Genomic DNA, 22571 nt, shown 5'->3' on the forward strand with positions numbered 1-22571 from the left:
GTGCTGTTGGTGCCTGTGCATGCCTTGGTGCTTGATCCACCACTTCAAACAGTGAAGACAACTCTGGCACATTTTTTTTTTCATTGTAATTATTGAGGGGGCGAAAAAAGTTTCGCGGAGAACCTTTTAGTGCACTAGAAATTATAAACGTTATCATGGTGTTGTCAGGAGTAATAAAGTGCACCACTCAACAGCTCAACCTTGATGTGACACTTACATGTGGGCAAGCATTTAGGTAAGTTCTGAATCGCACATGTTCTCTGCCTACCGCATCTTGACACTGAAGGAAAGGGGCACTTGAGGTGTCTATTTCTATACGTTGACAGCGCGGACCTCCGCACGAGTTGTTTTGTGTTAGCTTTGTTACTGCGATTTATTAACTCCTCGTTCACATGTGATGGGCTGTAGAACAGTTCATCATATGTGAACAGTAGCAGCTGGAATAAAAATACATACGAACTTGTCACTTCGAAAAGGTGCTGATTGCCTTCTTTCTACGTGCAGGTGGAAGAAGCATCACTCTGAATGGATTAGCACTTTTGCGGGCAGGGTATGGTGCCTGAAGCAGGATGACGACGGAAATCTTCATTATCGGGTGCTTAATGCCGTTAATAATGGGCTATGCTCACCAAATATTGATAATTCAAACGCAGTACCTCGCAGCAGAAAACGGAAACGCGCGGAGAATTCGCCAAATTCAGAAAATGAAGAGCTCTTAAGGGACTACTTTCAACTGGGAGTTGACTTGGAGAGCCTCTATACTGAATGGTGTGAAGTGGACACTACATTCAAGGCAACTGCTAATTACCTCCCTGGAATCAGAGTGTTGCGACAAGAGCCCCTTGAGGCTCTGATGGCTTTCATTTGCTCATCTAACAACAACATCACTCGGTTAGTTCCAAGCGATTTCTACATTTAATGTCTTCATAAAAATTCCCGTAATGTCTGTATGCATTGATCTCTTTTCAGCACTGCTCGTGTTAATTAGTTTGGCCCCTGCACATTTTGAATATGAATACACACACACATTATCATCTATTTAATTTTGAGCAACTCCATCTTTATATAAGTTTACTGTGAAAGCATCACAAAGGTAAAATATCATGGTGAACCATGATAGCAATGCTTATATCTGTGCTGTTTTCTTTCTTGAATTGTATGTTAAAGGAGTACTGACAGCATTTTGAGACATTGCAAAAGGTACATTTTCTTGTTTCCTTGTAACAGTGTAAACACTCTCCAGACACTGGGGTCAGAAAACACATCAATTTTTTTTCTCTCTTTCCATGCTGTAGCTGTTTAATGTTTTTGATGTTATCATGCCATGAGGGATATTTTAACAATTTTGTGGGATCCTGCAAAGACTGAAATAAACCTCAATTATATTTAATCACTGAGCATCTGTGAGCCAGCCCCATGGCATTGGACGTAATCCCGAGGAGTCGACACAGTTCTATTGTGTTTGCAAACTCTGTGTCCTGCATGACACCTAAATCACAGAAATCTCTATCAGAGTCGCTGGACAACAGTTCACCTATCATGTTTATGTGGATCATGAGTAGATGACAGATATGCCACAAATTTATTACGAGTTGCTGTTACCCTGTAGTGTCGCACTGCAATGACACTTCACTGAAAAGCTGGCCTTTATCCCCGATTCAGAACTGCGTCATATCTTAAAGTAGTGGTATTAAAAAAAAAACTGGCTAAAGCTTCAGTTATATTACTCTTTTGTTCATTCACATCTACATTACTGTCACTTAGACTGGGGCATGACTTAAAAAACCAACCTAGTTTTTAAAAAAAGGGCATATGCTGTATAGGAAATCTGCAACCTAGGGAACACACTCCTCCATTTTAAGAGCGAAGCTCTTGATGTGTTAAAATGACGGGTGTGCGCACAAAACCCTCCACGCTGTTGCATATGATGTGCCGTTACTTATCAGCCGTGCCTACTGCTGGAGACAGTCTGCGCAGCTGCCACGTCCAGTTTGCACGCCGCGCGAGCCAAGTGTGATTGACAAAAGGCCCGAGCTTCCATGGAGGGGGGAGCACAGCCAGCTTTGGTGCTGGAGCTAGTTCTGGTGCTGGAGCCTGTACATTGTTGCATGGTCTGTGATAGGCTGTCGTTCAACTCTCTTCTCATCTCTTAAGGTTACGCCTGTTATTTTCTTTTCCATCGCTCGCTGCATCGTCCTCAATTTATGCTGAACCCTCTTTGTAAGCCTCCAGGTTTCTGCTCCGTAGGTAAGTACCGGCAAGATGCAGCTGTTATATGCCTTCCTCTTGAGGGTTAGTGGCAGAATACCATTCATGATTTTAGAATGCTTGCCGAATGCGATCCACCCAATCCTTATTCTAGTTATTTCACCCTCATGGTTCGGCTGCGTGGTTATTACCTATCCTAAGTAGACATATTCCTTTACAACTTCCAGTGCCTTTCCACCTATCGCAAAGTGCTGTTTTCTGCCGAGACTGTTGTACATTACTTTAGTATTATCACTATTAATTTTCCGACCTACTCTTTTGCTTTCTGTGTCCAGTTCAGTAATAATGAGCTGTAATTCGTCCTCTGAGTTACTCATCAAGGAAATGACATTTGCAAATCGCAGGCTATTAAGATACTGTCCATTAACTCTTATGCCTAACGTTTCCCAATCTAGGGCTCTGAAAACCTCCTGTAAACACATGGTGAATAGCATTGAGAAATCGTGTCTCCCTACCTTACACCCCTCTTTATTGGTATTCTCTCTTTCTTTATGGAGAACTATGGAGGCTGTGGATTCTCTAGATTTCTTCCAGTATGTTTATGTAGGGTTCATCGATGCCCTGATTCCATAGTGCTTGCGTCACTGCTGATGTCTCGACTAAATCAAACGCCTTCTTGGTAATCTATGAAAGCTATGTATAGGAACTGGTTGTATTCCGCACATTTCTTTGTTATCTGATTGATAGTATGAATATGATCTATTGTGGAGTAGCGTGCACCAAATTCTTCTTGGTTCATTGGTTGATTAAACTCTAATGATGCCTTAATTTTATTAGCTATTATTTTTGTGAATTGTTTGTAAAGAACGGACAGTAAGCTGATCGGCCTGTAATTTTTCAAGTCCTTGACATCTACTTTCTTATGCATTAAGATGATGTTGCGTTCTGTCGAGATTCTGGTACCCTTCTCGTCAAGAGACCCTTTGTATGTAAGGTGTCCTAATTTTCTAAAACAATTTCTCCTTCATCTTTCAGCTGGTCCGTTGTTACCTTATCCTCACCAGCGGCTTTGCCTCTTTGCATTCCTTCTAGGGCTTTCATTACTTCCCCTTTTGTTACCGGTAGGATGTCAAATCCCTCTCGGCTATTATTGCTTCTTATGGTATCATCCTGGTTGATTCAGCTTCTGTACAGCTCTCTGTATAACTCCTCCGCCACCTCAGCTATCCTATTCATATTGGTTATGACATTACCTTCCTTGTTCCTTAATGCATACATCTGATTTTTGCTTGTGCACAAGTTTGCCTTCGCAGCGTCTAGACCTCTGCTGATTTTTACAGCCTTATAGATTCTTTGTTATACCATCTGATGTCGGCTACCTTACGCCTATTGATTAACTTCGAAAGCTCCACTAGCTCTATTTTGTCGGTTTCATTTGAGGCTTTCACGGTTTGTCATCACCTAAGATAATTTGCCTGTGTCCTGTCTAGTGACTCTACCTCCGACTTCCATTGTATAATATTTGATGATACTAGTAAGATTATCATTCATTGTGTTAACGCTAACACCCGTTACTTTATTTAGAACCGTGAATCTATTCTGAAGCAAAACTCTGGATTCCTGTACTTTCCCTTTCACTGCTAGCTCATTAATTGGCTTTTTGCATATCAGTATGCATTTGCTTTTTAAATCTAGGTGAATTGAAGCTCTTATCATTCATTGGTGACTGCTTCGGGTCTTGCCAGCTACTTCTACAATTTGTACAATGCCTGGGTGTGCACACAGAATGAAGTCCATTTCATTTTAAGGCTTTGCCACGTCTACTTACAGTTAGCCCGTTTTCTGAAAAAGGTATTCAAAATCCATAAATTATTACATTCTGCAAACTCTACTAATAACTCCCCTCTGGCATTTATAGAGCAGATTTCATATTTCCCCACTGCATGGTCTCTGGCCTGTTTCTTGCCTATTTTGGCATGAAAGTCGCCCATCATTGTAGTATACTGTGTCCTAATTGATTGCTGGCTCAATGTCTTTGTAGAAGCATTCAACTATATGATCATCGTGGCTCGATGTAGGCACGTAGGCCTGTGCACCATCTTTCAGCTTTTGTTAAACTTAATTACAATACTTGCCACCTTCTTAATGATGCTACAGTATTCCTCTATGTTGCCAGCGATACTATTATGTATAAGAAACCCCACTCCTATTTCTTTTCTGTCAACTTATTCACGGTAGCATAGAATGTGTCCGTTATAGAACGGACACATCTTAAGCTCATCATATACATGGGCAAAAGATTGGAAACAATGTGGGCCGTCATATGGAGCATTGCTACCCAAGTGGTTCTTCCTACTCTCTACATTTTGAATAGTTCCACTGCCATTATTCAGGACAACCTATGGAAAGCAAGCCTTGTCATATTAAATATCTAATCAATTCCATAACTATATCTAAGTCTGTGAACATTTAAAACAAAGTAATACTAAAAACATTCTAAAAAAAAATCTTAAAATGTACTTTTTGTCTTGTACTGTGCCCTAAATATGTTATCAATTACAAATATTTATTATAGTGTTTTTGTATTTTAGTTTAATTCTGTAAAATTCACTCATTTCTTTCAGTCTGCATTTTGTACTGTGCTTAATGTTTTGACCTAATATATTCCTGGTTTCAGTACTGCACTTATTTTTTTTATCTTGCTGTGGGTAATTGGTGCTGACTGTGCTGTTATATTTTAATGTGAGTGTTCCAAATATCCTTTCTGTTCATTGAATTTTGCTTTTGTATTCCTAAAAAAAAAAGAAAGAAATCTGTATTTTTATGCTGCTCTACACCTGAGCAAATTATGGGTTGAGGGACCCTAGTCAGGCTGAGATAATCTTCCTTTAGTTCATGCAACCTAGGCGATGTTTTGTTTAAATAAACTGAATTGCATTGAAACTGTGTGTGTGTGTGTGTGTGTGTGTGTGTGTGTGTGTGTGTGTGTGTGTGTGTGTGTGTGTGTGTGTGTATATATATTTTTTTTTTCATGCATTACCGGGCATCACAATACCCTTTTTATGGTTCTTGACACTAGTGTTATTATCTAGAGCAGCAATCCAAAACTATTTAATATTTATATCAGTACTCTTTCAAATGTGAACTTTCATATTTTGGGTCAATAACATGACTTTCTGTTTTTTTTTTTGTTTGTTTTTTTTTTCACGTTTTCTGTATTTCAGCATTAGCTCTATGGTTGAAAAGCTGTGCACCATGTATGGAACTAAGCTTCTTGAGGGCAAACAAGGGTCCTTTTATGCCTTTCCTACGGTATGTAATTTTTGATCGACGTTTTATAAAAATGTCCATATTTGTATGGCTTATTATGATACCTAATCATCTGTTCACCTCGGTGGATCAGCGGTCACGGTGCTTGGCTGCTGACCTGAACATCGCGGTTTTGATCCCAGCTGCGGCGGTCCCATTTCAGTGGAGGTGAAATGGCAGAGATCGATGTGGGATTTCAGTGCATGTTAAAGCTTAAACACCAAGTAGTCGAAATTTCTCGAGCCCTCCACTGCGGCGTCCCTTGTAATCGTATTGTGGTTTTGGGACGCTAAACCCTGCATATTATATTAAACCTAATGTTCGAAATGTGTAGCTAATGCACGTTCTAGTGCAGGGCAAAAGCTAGGGTTATAAAACATACATAATAAGCTGTACTCGAGACCTAAGGTCAAAGGTATACAAATGTTGAGGCAAAAACTTTAAGTGTGTCAGCATCATCTAAGAACCTTGGCACAGCAGCTTACGAAAATTTGCTTCACAAAAAAAAATTATGCAAGCCCTCCGTGCTTTGGGAATCTACATTAGTTGAAGCATTTTGGAGGTATCTGGCAGTTTATCAATGTTTGGAGTTTCGTAAAGCATTACGAGGTAGACCAACATGTTTAAGGAGACAAGTTATGTGTGACGAGGTTATGCAGGGCAAGGCTGCAGCATGATCACAGTGACTATTATGTATGATGGGAAAAGTAGGAATTTTACTTTGCGACTACGTGTGACTTTGTTACATGCCTATTTTTTGAGTTCTAAATTTGTAGTGAACTGAATTATATATAAAGTATTACCAAGGGAAGCGTGGGTTGTCATGTCATGTGCAATTTAAATTTAGTGTTATACAATCATGTGTACATGCATGAGCAAAAGTATAGAGACCATGGGAGCACGTGTCGATATCGCCATCTAGTGGTGAGCCATCTGCTGTTGAAAGCATTGTTGTTGAAAAATTTATCAGAGAAATGTTTTCGACAGCAGATGGCTCACCACCAGACGGCAAAAGAATGTGGACGGCAATGGTTCATATACTTTGCTCATGGGTGTTTATGGGATCTGCAGCACATGATAGAGTGATAGAAAACCGCATTGCTGCGTCACCTACACTGATGCACACGCTACAGTGTTGAGGCTTTTGAGACCACAGACTCCGCAATTACATTTTGCAACAGCGAGTTCTCTAAACACGTCGTTGCTAATGGCCTAGGTCGCGTTCGATAGCCTTAACACGGCACCGCGTCATGGTAGGTTGCACAGCAATGAAGTTTTTTGCCACTCCGCCATGCGCTGCAGATCCCGTAAGCTTTAGCGGGTGACAGACCATAGATGTGTCAGTATTAGGAGACATGAAACAGAAACAGTGAATCAATTTAAACTGTTAAGTTCTTCTATGAAAACACTACTGTCTTTAACTTAAAGGGACACTAAAGGCAAACAACAGTTTATGTCAGAGTGAAAGCTCAATGTATGACAACATCGAAAACAATAATATCAACAGCAGTGCCCTACTTGACAAGAAATTAAGGTAAATGCAACAGAGCACTTGGGCCATGAGTAGGACATTTGCAAAATAATCCCAATGACGTCAGGGTTATCGCCTACATTTAATCACTTGTAATCGAACTAGCTGCACTAAATAAAAAACCTTCCATGCACCAAGAAATATAATAAAATGCTGCTTGTTTGTTTCTGTTGGATTCATGTAAGAAAGAATCGCCGGACGTTACTACGGGGAATGACGCGAGTGGTTTAAAAGTTTTCACCTGGTTAAACTGGACAGGTCGTGCCATCTAGTGGGGCCTAATTGAATCAAACGCACCTGCCATCTCGGAAGCCATGGCAAGAAATTGTTCAATGGCCGTTGTTGCTGCTGTGGCTCCCGCTTCTTTCGTTCTGCTGCAACTAGTGTCGGCAGCCACGCAGTAAAGCTTGGCAACGTTGTGCACGGCAATAGTGACGTGCAACGGACGACTTCAGGCAGGAAATTTGAAGTGCGCTAATGGAATTCTGACCACTAAAACATGATTTTACTTTAAAATAAGCACTTACGAGGTTTATGGACCGCTTTTTCAGCACATTTATCTTTAGTGTCCCTTTAATCATCGTAGGTTTTCTTAAGAGCAAAAATAAATTTCGAAGTTTAATTTCTAATTTTCGCACCAGAATCTCTGCTCATGAATTTTACGCAGCCGTCAGAGATTTCAGTGGTGTTTTTTTTTTCCCACATTGGCTCAACAGAATTTCCTAATACTTTATATATCAAGTCTCTGGTGCTCCCTGAGATGATGATGTACTTGATTTTTATTAAGAACTATATAGGTCTTGGTAGACATCAAAATCTGCATCACAGCAAGTTGGTGCAGGAACTTAACTGGACCAACTCGCGGTGATGTGCAGGTATTTTTTTATGCATATTTTCTCACCTTTCAAGCTTCTTCTTTGTACAAGAGTTTTGGTTTCAGTATTGTGAAAAGGTTGTTGACTAATGTGGGACAAATTGTTTTTCTCATTACTGTCCCTTTAAAACAACAATGGTTTGTGTACTTTGGTGAAGAATATTAAAACCTGTTATGTCTAGGCTTATTCTAAAGGCAGTACAACATCACAGAACAACCATTTAACAGTACTAGATGTCACAAAGAAACCACCAGAGAACGTGGGTTAATTTTAATAATTGTTGGGTTTTAACATCTCAAAACCATCATATGGTTATGAGAGACGCCATAGTGGAGGGCTTCAGAAATTTTTACCACCTTAAATTCTTTAACATGCACCTATATCTAAACATACAAGCCTCAAGCCTTTCCACTACTATAAAAAATGCGGCCAATGTAGCCGGGATTTGATTCCGCGACCTGCAGGTCATGTGGGCCCATTCTTGAATGAGGTGTCGTTTAACGTTCAAGCCATCAGCAGCCAAAAGAGAAGTTAAACGGACACTTGACTTGTGTGAAACATTTCACTGAGCTAATGTGTTTTGAAGCAAGAAAAATATACGTGCCACAATTTTCTTAAAAGCATCTCGCTGCTTTTCCATAAAACAGATGCTCAATTACACCTTCACTCAAAATTTTTACTAGATAAGAGCCTACCACCACAAAGGGCCCAAAAATAAGGCAAAGAATGATTCACATTATATATCACTGCCCAGTTTTCTAACCAAGACACTGTTTGCAGTTAAATTAGACACTTCAAACGATAGGGGCAAATCTCGAAGACCTAATTTCTTTTATCCACATTGCAAAATTAAGTAAAGATCTAAAGAGCATATGAAAAAAGGTGTTGCCTGAGCCTGTCATCATAAGTTCAAAAGTATGATATGTGCTCTTGTTTCTACAAGTTGTTACAACATTCTTCCTTTCCAAAGACGTCAGATGATTAAAATTTTCTGCTTCAGTGTTGCTTTCTTCATTGCAATAGCTAATATGTGTTGCATTATTATTTTAATGACTTTCAAGAAAGATATTTTTTCCATAATCCCTTACTGATTTCACAGAATCAATCTTGTATAATGCACTAGAATAACTCATTAAAACTTGATAGCATATTTACTCAGCATCCAATAACCACTAATTACGCATTCATATAATTAGTGTTAAGGTGTGAATACTTGCTTATGATGCTAGATATTATTAATTCTGAAAGGATTGGGCAGGTTTCACAGCTGCATTCATTCATCGCCACGTTGCTCAGGGCTTGATGCTCTTCGATGGATGCGTCGGCAGTCAGTTTTCATGCCGCATCTATAATAGATCATCAAGCCCTGTACAATGTGGCGATGGATAAATGCAGCAGTGTATCAACCAATAAATGCTTGGAAGGGCTTGAGTACTTGGTGTGTCTCGCGGGCTGTTCTTTTTTCTCAGAATATACAGCCAGGCAAGTTTCAGCACAAAATAAATGCTTGATTCAGAGGTTATTTGAGGTGGCCTGCAAATTAAAGTCAATATTTTACTGACTAAAGCAATGATTAAACAGTCAGGTAATTAATGTGAGTTGATCGGTTAATACTTGCTAATGAATAAAATATAACTTATAAATTTTTTGTCATAGTTAGCTGAGACACCCAATATGTTTTTTTTTAAATAAAATCTCCTGTGCCCCTGATATTCAAACGTGAAACTAACCAAAAGTGCTAAACGGCACTGATGATGCTGTGTGACCTATTCAAGCAGAGGTACATTTGCAATACGTATTATATGTTATAAAATGAAGCCACGATGGTATGTCCTCACAGGCAACACAAATGGATCGAGAAGGGGTTGAGGCAGAACTGAGGGCTGCTGGTTTTGGATACAGAGCAAAATATGTGCATGGCACGGCCAAGGCACTTGCTGCACGTGATCCTATGTGGTTGCAGTCGCTTAGAGCTGCCCCTTATGCTGAGGCACATCGCCAACTCATTGAACTTCCTGGCGTTGGTGCAAAGGTATGATTTTGAGAAATTATTTGGCCACCTCTAATCATCGCACTTTTGCTTCAGCTCATCTCATGACTGCACCAGTAGCACAAAAACACACATTTAAATGGGAGATTTCTAAAAGGATAATCTTATAATATAGATTCATCAATCCTTATCTGTGGTGTCCTGTACTACCACCACTACTGCTGATGGTTCATATTTATAGTGGTACTGACACTTAATTGAGAATTTCTTGTATTGTTACTCTAAATAAAAACACCAGTGTTGGAAACCCTGAAAGGAGTATTGTGTTGCCTCTGAATGCATTGAATGTAGTGTGATGAAGAGCGACACCGGGATTCAGGTGTGCGGTAGCTCAGGCGCCCCCCCACGCGAAGCCAGTGACCTACTGCGGAACACGGTGCCTTACATGGAAGCTAAAGCGGCAAGTGTAATTATCATGGAAGACTTGCCCGTATAGTCCTAGCCTCTCTCCAAAGCTGTGGTCGCTGAGCAGGGTGGCTCATCTGTGCGCACCTGTTTATCAAGATCCTCTGGTTGAAACCCCACTTGTATGCCTACGAGAAAAACTACACATTGGAAACGTCGCAAACCAAAGCTGAAGCTCACCCCGTCGTCGCGGTTCATCAGTGTGACCGGGGTTGTTTGCCACGTCTTCTGTGCCATCTGCACTGCGCAGATGAAACACGCATGAGTGGGAGAGGCCATCAAAGATGCATCAGACCACCAATCAGACTGTCTTGCTCCTGTCGCAGGCCTTCAGTATTGGCAACTGCTCTGGAAAAACTATTCGTGGCAGCACGACAGCGCCAGCGCCTGTCGGTTATGCGACCATGCAAAAACAGCCAACTTCGTCCAACAGAGACAAATGAACCAGCTTCTCATGCGTTGCCTCATCATGCCTGAGACCGCTCGTCAAAGACTGCATTGACAAAGTTTCAGTCTAAGCCCCAGCGTGGCCGAGACGGGCTACAGCAATTCAAGCGGTGTCACGGACTGGAGGCACTTGGGCAGTTATCCCAAACAAGTTGCAGTGTGGTCAGGACAGGCCACCCTGCTGTAGCCAACACCGCCCACCGGAAAAATCGTTGTCAAGTTTTCATAAGGCACCACATGGAATAGACCAACCACAGCGACAGAGTCTATTTTGGCCGTCAGACAACACAGAGGCAGATACCCAAGCAGAGTCGCAGCGTGGCCGTGACTAATCACTGCGATGCAGCCACTGACCAGAAGCACTGTCGACATCTCTGCACGCTCGCAGTCATGGATAAGTGTGATGAAGAATGACACTGGGCTTCCGGCATGCGGGAAAGCTTGGGCGAGGTAGAGGAAAACGAAGACCAGAACAGCTGACCCAAGATCCGGTGCTGTCTCTGTGTCTCTTATTTCTTACAATATCTTTAAAACCATTAGCTTAAAAAAAAACACTTTCGTTTCAGTTCAAAGGGGCAGTTTCATAGTCGCTTGTCACGCAGTCCGACATTGGTTTAAGTCATGTAGGGTCAGCAACTCGTGACATGCTAGTAGCTGCTGTCATTAGCAGGGGGTGCACATTAACAATGACAAATGAATTGTCATCCATTGACTCCTATAGTGATTTCTGCCACATGCAAAATGCGGAGTTCGTAAAAACAATAAACTGTGTTGATTAATCATGATAATGTCCATTGTGATGAGGCTGTCTTGCAGATTCTGAGCGATGAAAACTTTAAATGCAAACTAAAATATTTTATCTGTGTTTCCTGGCCGCGGTGTGGGGAGAGTGTGAACACTGCTTGCCAAGAAAACGAAATATGTGCCTTTTGCAATGCCTAAAAATAATGTCAGTGCTCCTTTAATAGTAATTTTATGTGTAATTATTTCCTAAGTAGTGCACATCTAATGAGGTCATCTGATCATCTGAGAGCTCTCTGTCCATATTCGTAGCTCTGCAAAGCAGTGACACCTGATAATTTAAAATTTATGCTCTTACATGCCAAAGCTTGCAATCAGTGTCTCACTGTTACTGATAGCAGCTGCTATGATTGTGCTTCTGTGGAGTTTTTCTGACTCCACCAAGTTTTCTGGGACTATATAAGAACATGGCAGCATCCAGGCTGCTTAATTTGTTTCAGTTTTTTCTGTGTTACTTGCTCCCAGCTGTGACAGTAACCAAAAAAAAAGGTCAAGTGAGACGTCACTTAGCCTGACTTCACTCTAAGGACATATTATAAATAATGTTTTGTCCTTATTGTAAATGTCAGTGGCTGCTCTAGTTTTGAGATGACTGACTGGCTTAGAAAGGTTACATCAAGGAGTACACCTAGCATATAACACCAGAGCATTTAGCATTTTAATAACATTGGGCAGTGTTGCTGCACCATGTGCTAGGTGCAAACACACTTTTCCCTGCTTTGGTACTACCTGTGTAGGCTTTTCAGCATATGAAAGCAATAAGCAGGTTTTAATAATGACAAAGTATTCCATCCTAATAAACATAATGGAGTTCAGTAAACTGCATATACCTCACTTAGCCTGACTTCACTCTAAGGACAAATTATAATGTTTTGTCCTTATTGTAAATGTCAGTGGCTGCTCTAGTTTTGAGATGACTGACTGGCTTAGAAAGGTTACATCAAGGAGTACACCTAGCAGACAACACCAGAGCATTTAGCATTTTCATAACACTGAGCACTGTTGCTGCACCATGTGCTAGGTGCAAACACACTTTTCCCTGCTTTGGTGCTACCTGTGTAGGCTTTTCAGCATATGAAAGCAATAAGCAGGTTTTAATAATGACAAAGCATTTCATCCTGATAAACATAACGGAGTTCAGTAAACTGCATATACCTATGTGTACAGGTCAGTCCACTGTTAAAGGGAACATGTTAGGGTGTGGCCTGCGCTCTGCGGCGGTGCCTACAGCATCATCAGTGACAGCCAAGGGAAAAACTATCGCTTTCGGGGTCATCTATTGCCAGCCAAGAAAATGATTCATGGCCAGTTGACAAGCGCTGCTAGATTACACTCCCTCACCGCTCGCTCAACTAGCAATGTTGGGCGATGCCTGCAGCTTGCGCCGTGCTCGCACACCATGGTCACTTTGTTGGCAGCTGCCGACATGGTCACTTTGTAGGCAGCTGCCGACGCACCGCAGGCATCGCCCTTTGTGCTAGCGGAAAAGAGCGTAATCTAATAGTGCTTGCCTACCGGCCATGACTCGTTATCGTGTTTGGCAATAGATGACGGAGAAAGCGAACGTGTTTTATTCCACTGTCGGTCGATGGTGCTGTATGCAGCCGCCGCCGAGTGCAGGCCACGCGCTCACGTGTTTCCTCTAACAGTGGACAGACCTGTACTATTCATCTCGCAAGTTAGTTGCAGCAATGTGGAGGCTGCAGGGCTGGTGAGCCAATAAAAAGTGTGAAAGTATTTCAAGATGTATTCATTCATGCCACATCAACTACTTGGCGTCTTCATGGTGTCCGTTTGCATGCATTGGGTGAGTGAAGCAAGCAGACAGCAGCCCTGGGGGGGGGGAAAAAAAAACATGGTGGCACCGATTGAAGCTCATGTCTTCCTCCGCGAATTTATCAAGCCGTTGGTATATGCGCTGTGGCACTTGCAGATTATAAATTTATGCTTGCACTTACTTCACTTTGACAAGTGCATACGTTACATATCTGACTGCTGTGCGCCTACAGTTCCATCATTATGCATATTTATGTGTGGCAGACAATTTACTGTTGGTAAAAGAGGACAAAGACGTTCGGCTCGATCTTGACTGTCAGGCTGAAAGCCGTTCTGTTATCAACTCTCATTTTATTTCTGTTACAATATTTTTGTCTCAATGCTTGGACAACAGACCACTGATTACCATATTACATTGTGTCGAAGATCTCTCAAATTTTCTGAGGCTAAGCTTAAAAGACGTGGCTGAACAAACAACTGATCTCAATAATAGGGACAAGATATACGTAGTGCTTTGTCCTCAGTGTGACAAGACACAAAGCTATAGCTGATTTTATCATTCATTTACTGCTGTCAGGACAGTGGGTATGTAGGATGTGTGAATCCGAATCGTAGCAGGCAGTTATGTCTTTATGGGCACTGCCAGGTTTCTTTGTTACCACAATTACTGGCGATGTTTACTAATACAATAATTAAAGGCATAATGTAAACGTCTCAACTATCCCGATTGTAAGGATATTATATTTAGAATTGTGTTTTGCCGCATGAGAATATGACTTGCTTACACCTCCAAGTTTCCACCCTGCTGCAACCAGCCTGAGGGAGAGCATAGTTGTGGTTGCTGGTGTTTGTAATAGTAGCAACAGGGTATCGTTATGCTGTAACGTTGATATGGGTGAATATGCTGCCATGTGCCAATGATGAAAGTTGAAAGCCTGTTAGTGGCAGTGTCGATGTTAGCATTTATTTTTGTGTATTGACATAGTAATAAGTTTCTGTATTAATTGTTCATTATGTGTTACTGTGTGCCAGGTGGCTGACTGTGTATGCTTGATGGCTCTGGATAAGACAGAGGCAGTGCCAATTGATGTACATGTCTGGCGCATGGCTACTCGGCACTACCTGCCTCACCTTAAGTCCCTGAAGAATCTTTCAGCAGTTGCCTATAAAGAAATTGGTAAGTGAGGTTTGCATGTCACTAATTATGAGGGATATAGATGTATTAATTTCTTGGTGTCATGCTGGCAAAAGAGCGCCTTGGAAAATTTATTGTGCAGTATTGTCACTATGTTCTTACAATATGCTTGTCCATATTTTCAGGCATGTTGAAAGCATTCAAAAATAAACATTTTTACTTGGAGAACCACAGATATTTATCCAAATATCTTCTACTGGTGTGCTGTATTGTTTGAATTATGTTATTTAAAGATATATCCTATATAATTGCCACTTTAGTTATTTTCATAAGGTTTTTAGCTGAGAATGAAATAACAGGCTCAGTAATAAATCTCTTTTAAGAAATATTCTTGTTGACTGTTTTAGGTGACCACTTCAGGAAACGCTTTGGCCCCTATGCTGGCTGGGCACAGTCTGTAAGTGTTGACTTGCCATTTGTAAGTTTTACAGCATTTTTAATAACGAAACTGCTTGATTTTCAGGTGCTTTTCACCTCCGATTTGAAGAAACATGCGAAGTCCAGCTCATCAGAACCTGAAAACCTAGAAGATAGTGTCCCTTAATACAGCAGGCAAGGTTATTTTCTTGCATAGTGTGATCTAACCTTGGCACGTTCAAAGGTAAGCATAATCTTTCATTTTTCATAGTGTGTACAGTCCTCTACTAGTAAAGAAAATGTTTGCTTGAGGTGTTATAGCTCTTTTCAATAATGAGTGCTAAATTTAGAAATTGTGCATGTTTGATAGCATAACTTAGTATTCAGAACATATTCAGGGAAAAATAAACTGCAAGACTGCTGCATTTCCACTTGCACTGTGGTTTGTAATAAGACAAAGGACTATTATAGGTTTCGGACAATTTTTTGCTTTCCGGACGCACTCACAACTACACAGTTTTCTTAAGTGCACTCACCTGCGCAGTTTGATTTTAATATAGAAGTGCACGCCGGTTTCTCTGCCGTGAGTCTAGTGGGGATTCCTCCGTACTGCCGCTTAACTGCCAAATAAGAATCTGATTCAGTAAATGTCAGCCCGTCATGCGAAGAGTTACTCTCGAATTAATTTTACTTGGACATTGAGAGCATGCACGGTGAGATGATGCTGACTGGATCAAAAGCGACTTTTTCTCCATGTTTCCACCTAATGCCACTTCGCGCACTTATTTTTGTAAGTCTGCAAACTACAGAGACCTTTATTTCAACTCACAATTTTGAACAGTAGTGTAGTTTTTTTTTTTACAGTTTATCTCATTGTTACGAATAAACCATGTGTATGTAGCAATACAAGTGATTGTTTTATCACTTTATGGTTACCCAAAACAATGTTTGACAATATCTTTCTTAAATAGATTCATCCAGAGAACTTAATTCAGCAATAAAGAAGTACATTTTTGGGTTTCATCTTGCCAAAAAAATCGACCTTGAAAGGGTTTTAGTGGGCTTATTGTGATAAGGATATTGAAGTGGTCTTTCATAAAAGCCATATCAACTTTTGGATTTGTAGACTAGCATTATATGTAGATTAGCGAATTATGTGACCAGAGAAATTTCAGAAATGTTGAGGTGGAGAAAGCTTGAAGAGTCTTAAAATGTTTGTGCTTAATCAAGTTCTGCCATGCATGTGCAATGCATGGCACAACTCGAGCTCAATGTTGGGGGTCTCAAACTCATCTCTGCCAGCAGTCCGCAGTGACGAAGTTTAGTTTCATGAGGGCTGGGACAGTGAATCAGGTCAGAGTGGCAGTGGGTGGGGAGGCTTAATTTGAACAAAGTGTCAGCTGACGTTGCCATTTGAAAGCAAGCATTTCTCATATGTAATATATGGGTTACTTCTGAAAAGGGGATTTAATTGATTTCTGAAAGATATCAATACTGATCTCCAGAATAACTGTAATCGAGATGCTGATGCAGAATTATTAGAGTTCATGTTCTACAGTTATGCTTTACAGCATGGTGACCACATGAGGTGCCCCAAGAAAGGAATGATTGAGACCAATCAGTGGCAATCACATCTATGTGGTCCATGAATAGACTTACTGAAAAAAAATATATGGAACGAAGACTGTCACGTGAGCTTGGGCTGCTAGCAAGGTGTCTGCAAACCATGTTTTTGAGACCGCTGCTTTATGTAATGGCCTTGTAGATAGTGCATCTGCTTCTGTGACAGCCTGGCTTGCAGCTCTGCAGAGTGTAGCTTGTTCGACTATGTGCAGCCAAAACTGTACGTCTGCATAATGCACTTCTTTTTAATTTTTAGTACAGCATATTGCCATCCTCCTGCCCTCAGCTTTCTCGATGAAGTCATACTGTTGGTTTTACAGGAAAACAAAGACAAGAACAAAGAAGAGACACCTTTTGAAAATAAATGTTTTATCCAAGCACGTGGAAGACCTTTTTTCTTCTCTCATAGACAATTACTTCAAAAAGCAAACAGGAATCAAATTTTTCTCTCTACTCAGTTGAGCCCTTTCAAAAAAAAGGAGCCAAGATTTCTCATGACTAGTGATACCTGCTTGCTCGGTCATTCTTCGAGTAATCCTGTGATCATAAATGTGGCAGCTTGCAGAAAGAGTGCTTTCTTTTTCTGAAGACATTTCAATGACCATGCTGTGACAATGCAGGCATTGGTGATATTTGTATGGTTAACAGGTGTTTACCAGTTAATAGTCTGAAATCTTATGGCATTTCGCAGCAGTCCATTAGGTTTTTGTGGTAAGAGGCATAAAAAATCGGCCTGCAAGAACTAAGGCTAGACTGTCAAACGGTTATAGGTCACATTGGGAAGTGTAATTCATTTGGCTTATGGCACCATCTATCTAAAAAAGTGGAGCTAAAGCTGTTCATGACTGTTTCATGACAGCTTTTTCATCAGGCTAAAGTCAATGTTATGCCGGTGCTTAACCCCTTAATGTGGTAACTGCGGAATTTTGTCTGGGCGGATCTGCACACCGCGTGCATACAGCCTTTTGTAGAATGACGAAGACGACGATCGTACGTCTTTGAAATAAACACTGTTTTACTTGTCCTAGCCTGCATCAGCTATGTTACTTCAATAACTGCCTTTGAATGTTATAAAAACTAAAATTATGTCCCTTTGGTTTACTGAACCACATTTGTTTCATCAGTTTGCTTGTGAGTTCAAGGGGTATGGTAGGGTAAACCGCCCAAAATATCGAATTTGCAATTTCGACATCACGAAATCCACTGCACTCTAAGGAACAAACCTGTGGAAGCCTCACGTCGAGTGGCCACTCCAAGTGGTTTAAATGCCGCGCTGAAGTGCGCCGCGCACCCTATGGCGTAAGTAGTATGCACACATTTTTCTCTACTTGCATTTTCTGTACATTTTTCAACGTCAATGTACCTTTTCTCAAAACGTATTGAATCGATTTCGATGAAACTTTGTACGCATGAACTACAACACGTTAGAAACAATCTGAACTAAAAAAATTGCTGATTTCATAAAAAGTGAAGCTGTAAAAAAATGCACAATGTTACACACCCTCCGTGGCATTGTGGAAGCAGTATTTTTATTTTTTTCACAAAATTTTTACAAGAAAAGTTATATTTTTTTAGTTCAAATGTAACCTATGAGTCTCTACAACAACACGGCTGAATATAGTTACATTTCTTTGGTGTTGTTGCAGAGAAAAGGTACATTGAATAAGTGAACCCCTTCGAAATTTGGGAGTGGGCCATAGGAAGGATAAGCAACCTAGGCATACAAAAAAAGTGTCACTTGATACCCAGTGGCATTTTTTTTTTTGACACGTAAAATTTTATGGGAATACTTGCAGCCATTTCTAAGATATTACGCTAAAACTGACATATACCATTTACCGTACCATACCCCTTTAATCAGACAGAGATACCGCTGGACTCCGCAGGAGCACATCACCATGATGGTAGTGTGCTCCTATTAAGTGTAGCATGTAGTTATTTTATAAGCATTATTTTTCTATCTGAAAGGCTTTAAACACTGACCTACCTTTCCTCCAGCAATGCTGAGCATTGATAGCGATGCGGCCATCTCTTCCCGTGATTTTGCAAGTGTTCCTGTAACTATGCTTAAGAGAAGATGCGAGTCGAAAAACGCAAGTTTTGATCAAAAATTATATATTTTTCATTTTTGTTTGCTTTCACAGGCTCTGCGTGTTTACTTTCACAGCAAAAAAACTGAAGATGGAATAAACTCAAAGTAGGTTAAAATCTCTTTTAAAGAGCACAAGGCAGCTACTGATGGATGGAGGAAAAACTTTTATTGGGGTCCTGAAGGATTCTACCCCCGTTTTATAGGGGTAGAATCGCGGGCCGCTCCCACGTTGAAAAACTAAAAAATGCCCACTGTCTAGGGTCCTCTGGAAACCGTCACCTGACTGCTTGCCATTGCATTTTGCATCAGTGATTTGCTAAAGCCACATACTCAAAATAACCATGATTGCCAAGCTCTCATCATGGAAGAAATCATGTTGAAAAACATATTTTTTCCACATAGGCGAGCTTTCACTTATACATTTAATGAGTTTTTCTCAAGATCCATTTTTGGGCAACTTCTTGAGTTTGGACATCACAATTTTGGTACTTCTAATAGCCCAATCAGGATGAAATTTTGCCCACATATTCCTTAACATGTGAAGGGTGCAACTATCTCTTCTAAAACATGATATCACCTGTAAAATCATTACAGACCTAAAGTAAGTTATTGTGGGCTGGGGACTCCAAGAATTCTCACATTACAATTTTTCTTGTCCATTAAAATGTTTTATACACACTTTCTTGATAGTTATTAGCATTCTATAGTTAATGAGGAGCAATATAAGTCATTGATGGCTTACAACCATAAAAGTTTAATGGCATAAAAAGATTGTCCAAAACAAACTATATTTTACACATCGTCATGACACAAAACGAAAACTGTGCAACTTCCCACAAAACTAATTACACATTTGAAATCAGCATAAAAGCCTACATGTAAACAAAAAATTTCATTACCCTAGCCTACAGATTAACGCAAATCTCATCACCCCTTAACCACCTTTATTTTGAGCTTTTGAACTATTTTTGAAAATATCAAGCTGTTACAATGAGATGATGTGGCATTATACACCTTCCCTGTATTTGTACTGTGTTGCGTGAATCTGCATCCAAGCCTGCGACTGTGTCATAGGTGGCTTGTCCTAGCGTCGTCGTTCTCTCGATATACAAGCCAATTCAGGTCATTGAAAACGTCACTATGCACATGCACGGCTGCACCGAGTAGCAGTGCGCATCATTTCTGAGACTAATCTGAGACTAAGTGTAGTTAGCAAAACTATGTCACTCCAAAATCTTAGCAACCTGGAAACTATGTGCATGCTTGCATAAGCTCGCTTAATAGTTGCTCAACATGTGCCGACGAGCATGGGATCATTACATCACGAGAGAGTAGCGCCACTTCAATGCATACTACTAATGTAGGCCTATATGTATATTTTTATGGAGTAATCTTTGAATATCAATAAACAAAAAAATATTTCAATACTAAAAAAAAAATCGTAATTGCTATCAGCCATCAACGACCACGTGGCCAGGTACATCGGATCGGTATGTTTTTGCCACCAGAGATGCCACAGGTTATTTTTCAAGACTTTCAATGATGAAAAAAAATATATAAGTCTACCTCTCGCGAAAAAAACAGGGTTGGTTTGAGAACAATCTTTTTATCAGTGGAGTCATCTCATTTCATGTTCGGGGCAGTTGTTTGGTCCCTTCAACACTTTGCCTCTCGATGTCTCAATCACTTGTAACTAATGTCAGCGATATTGCTGAAGAGCACATGGCACCTACAAACTGCAGGTTCTTACGGTATAGATAGTTAATCTTTATTTCTAGTTCTTTCCAGTCCAGTTGTTTGCATACTTTTAAGCACGAGTGAAAAAGCATTAGGAAGGCTGTCTGCTTGCTCGACCCCTTTCCCGGTCATTCTTTTTTCTCATGGAGAAAAAGGTAGCTTTGTGCACTAGCTTACGCTTTTCCTCCTCAATTCAGGTTGGGAAAGAGTGAGCAAGGCACATATAGAACTACTTCTAAGTAAGGCAGTTGCCATCCTGACGAAGATGGGTCCTCCCATTGGAACACTGGCTCCAGCGACATTCCCTGGACAATGAATTTTCACGATATGTACATATTTTTACAAATGTACTAACAGTACACAAGATTTGAACACAAAAGTAACCAATCGCAATTACTTTAGTACTTCAGTGAAAAATGTACAAATGTACCAACAGTACACAAGATTCGAACACAAAAGTAACCAATTGCAATTATTTTAGTACTTCAGTAAAAAATGAACTTTATTATAGTTACCTATAACAGTAACTGGTAACTTCAAAATTAACTGGTTCCTCTTATGCTACTTTCCTTGCAATTCCAATTCTATGTGCCAAGCATTTAGGCATTTGCCTACTCATATCAGAAAAGATGTTTCCAACATTATCTTGCCTCAAATAAAATGAGCTACACTTGGAAAACTTAACGCTACTTGCACAGTTATTTAAAGTACGAATGAACTTCAACCATACACATGAGGCACTAATACGATGTCTAAGTGCAGTTGTAGTTGCATGGCATCTCATTGCTGTTTCTTGTAAAACGTCCAAGCATGCTTATGCGGTGTCAAGGACTCGTATATATAGTCTCTGCAACATGAAGTTCTATTATACAATGAACTTTCACTACTTTCGCAAATGCCATGGTGATTGTGTAGAACAAAGATTGGGAGCTATATGGAAAAACAAAACCATAGTGAGATGCTAAACATTGTGCCTACAATACAGGCACATGACCTGCTCTTAAGATGAGGAAACAAATACAGAGTGCTCAGGTTTGCCTGCCAAAATATTTGAGGGCACTTGAGCTTTGCCTTCAAGAGTAAAATGTGATAACGTAAATGGATCCTTTTTGCATCGCCTTCTCAATCGCTAGCCTGACTTCGCTTCCTGGTGGGCACCTAAACTTTCCCACAAGGAAAGAAGCATCTGTGCACCTGTAAACCAGCCCTTTCAAGCTCTCCTAGAATACCAACTGCAAGTACAGTTGCAAAGTGCCCACTATGACATAATTATTTTTGCGAGTTGGTGAGGTACCCACTACGGGTTTGTAAGGCAACACGTACACTTGCGCAGGAGCACACATGGTTGATGTTGTTGATAACTATTATGCCTACGTGCCTAGTGATTGATGGACCTTTAGACCAAACAGTTCTTGTACAATTCATATATTTTTATGTCTTGTGTGACTATGCTCATGGCACGCAACATTACACGCGTTAATGACACTCCTCGCACTACCTAAAATTCATATATTTTTTTCTGAAGCTATTTCGCGCACGGGCACTGCTCTATGGTCGAACACCTGATTGACGCAGCAGTCCTGGGTTCATTGGCACTAAAACCAAAAATTTTTGAATTATTTTTTTATCTGCATCTATCTTAAATTTTCACGTATAGATAATGCTGATTTTTCGCTCGCAACCAACAACGTCAACACCGGCACTGAAATTTCTGTGAAACAAGCTCTTTAACACTGACGTGTTAAAAAATGTGCATTCATTAGGCTGACTCACTCCTCGTTGCAGGTGTGTTACTGTTGTTTGTGCCAAATACAAATGATAAAAAGTGGCATTTCCTGTCACGAGCTTGTACGCGAATAAAGTAATGGTTACATGTTGTAAGTGGGTACAGAAGAAAGGCAGTTGAATTAGAGTGAATGTTATGAAGTCAAAAAGCAATTGTTCAATTACAAAGTACAAAAGAACATAATTTTGTACATACAATTGACTCCATATAGTAGGTTATGTACCAGTCCGATATACACACAGACACACTTGGAGTCAGAAGTTACTGAACATCATGTGAGTAACCCACTTTCTTCATCTGTCATAATTTGAAGCTGTGCAGAACTTTCAGGCACTTCTTCAGCCAAATTTGGCCAGTACCCAATCAGTAACCTAAAGCA

General features: G+C 40.4%; 1 protein-coding gene across 2 annotated transcripts; it reads left to right on the plus strand.

Annotated features, from left to right (window-relative positions):
• Positions 1–16957, plus strand: Ogg1 (8-oxoguanine DNA glycosylase). Of its 2 annotated transcripts, none has more exons than XM_075878398.1 (8): positions 1–235; positions 505–891; positions 5433–5520; positions 9764–9955; positions 14435–14579; positions 14945–14994; positions 15061–15198; positions 16834–16957. In XM_075878398.1, the coding sequence occupies exons 1-7, from the start codon at positions 156–158 to the stop codon at positions 15139–15141; spliced, it is 1023 nt and encodes a 340-aa protein (XP_075734513.1). In that variant the 5' UTR covers positions 1–155; the 3' UTR covers positions 15142–15198; positions 16834–16957. The 2 variants fall into 2 exon arrangements, with proteins under 2 accessions (XP_075734513.1, XP_037284697.2); XM_037428800.2 differs by having other exon boundaries at positions 2–235; positions 16898–16957.
• The last annotated feature ends 5614 nt before the right edge of the window (positions 16958–22571 follow it).

The sequence above is a fragment of the Rhipicephalus microplus genome, chromosome X (assembly GCF_043290135.1).
Source record: "Rhipicephalus microplus isolate Deutch F79 chromosome X, USDA_Rmic, whole genome shotgun sequence".
Classification (NCBI taxonomy): Eukaryota; Metazoa; Arthropoda; class Arachnida; order Ixodida; family Ixodidae; genus Rhipicephalus; species Rhipicephalus microplus.

What these genes read in the sequence shown, in the direction of transcription:
- Ogg1 (XM_075878398.1), top strand. Translation starts at nt 156, where the DNA reads ATGGTGTTGTCAGGAGTAATAAAGTGCACCACTCAACAGCTCAACCTT. An exon ending in ACATGTGGGCAAGCATTTAG is followed by an intron (nt 236 to 504) that starts GTAAGTTCTGAA and finishes TTCTACGTGCAG; the next exon opens with GTGGAAGAAGCATCACTCTG. An exon ending in TCTAACAACAACATCACTCG is followed by an intron (nt 892 to 5,432) that starts GTTAGTTCCAAG and finishes TCTGTATTTCAG; the next exon opens with CATTAGCTCTATGGTTGAAA.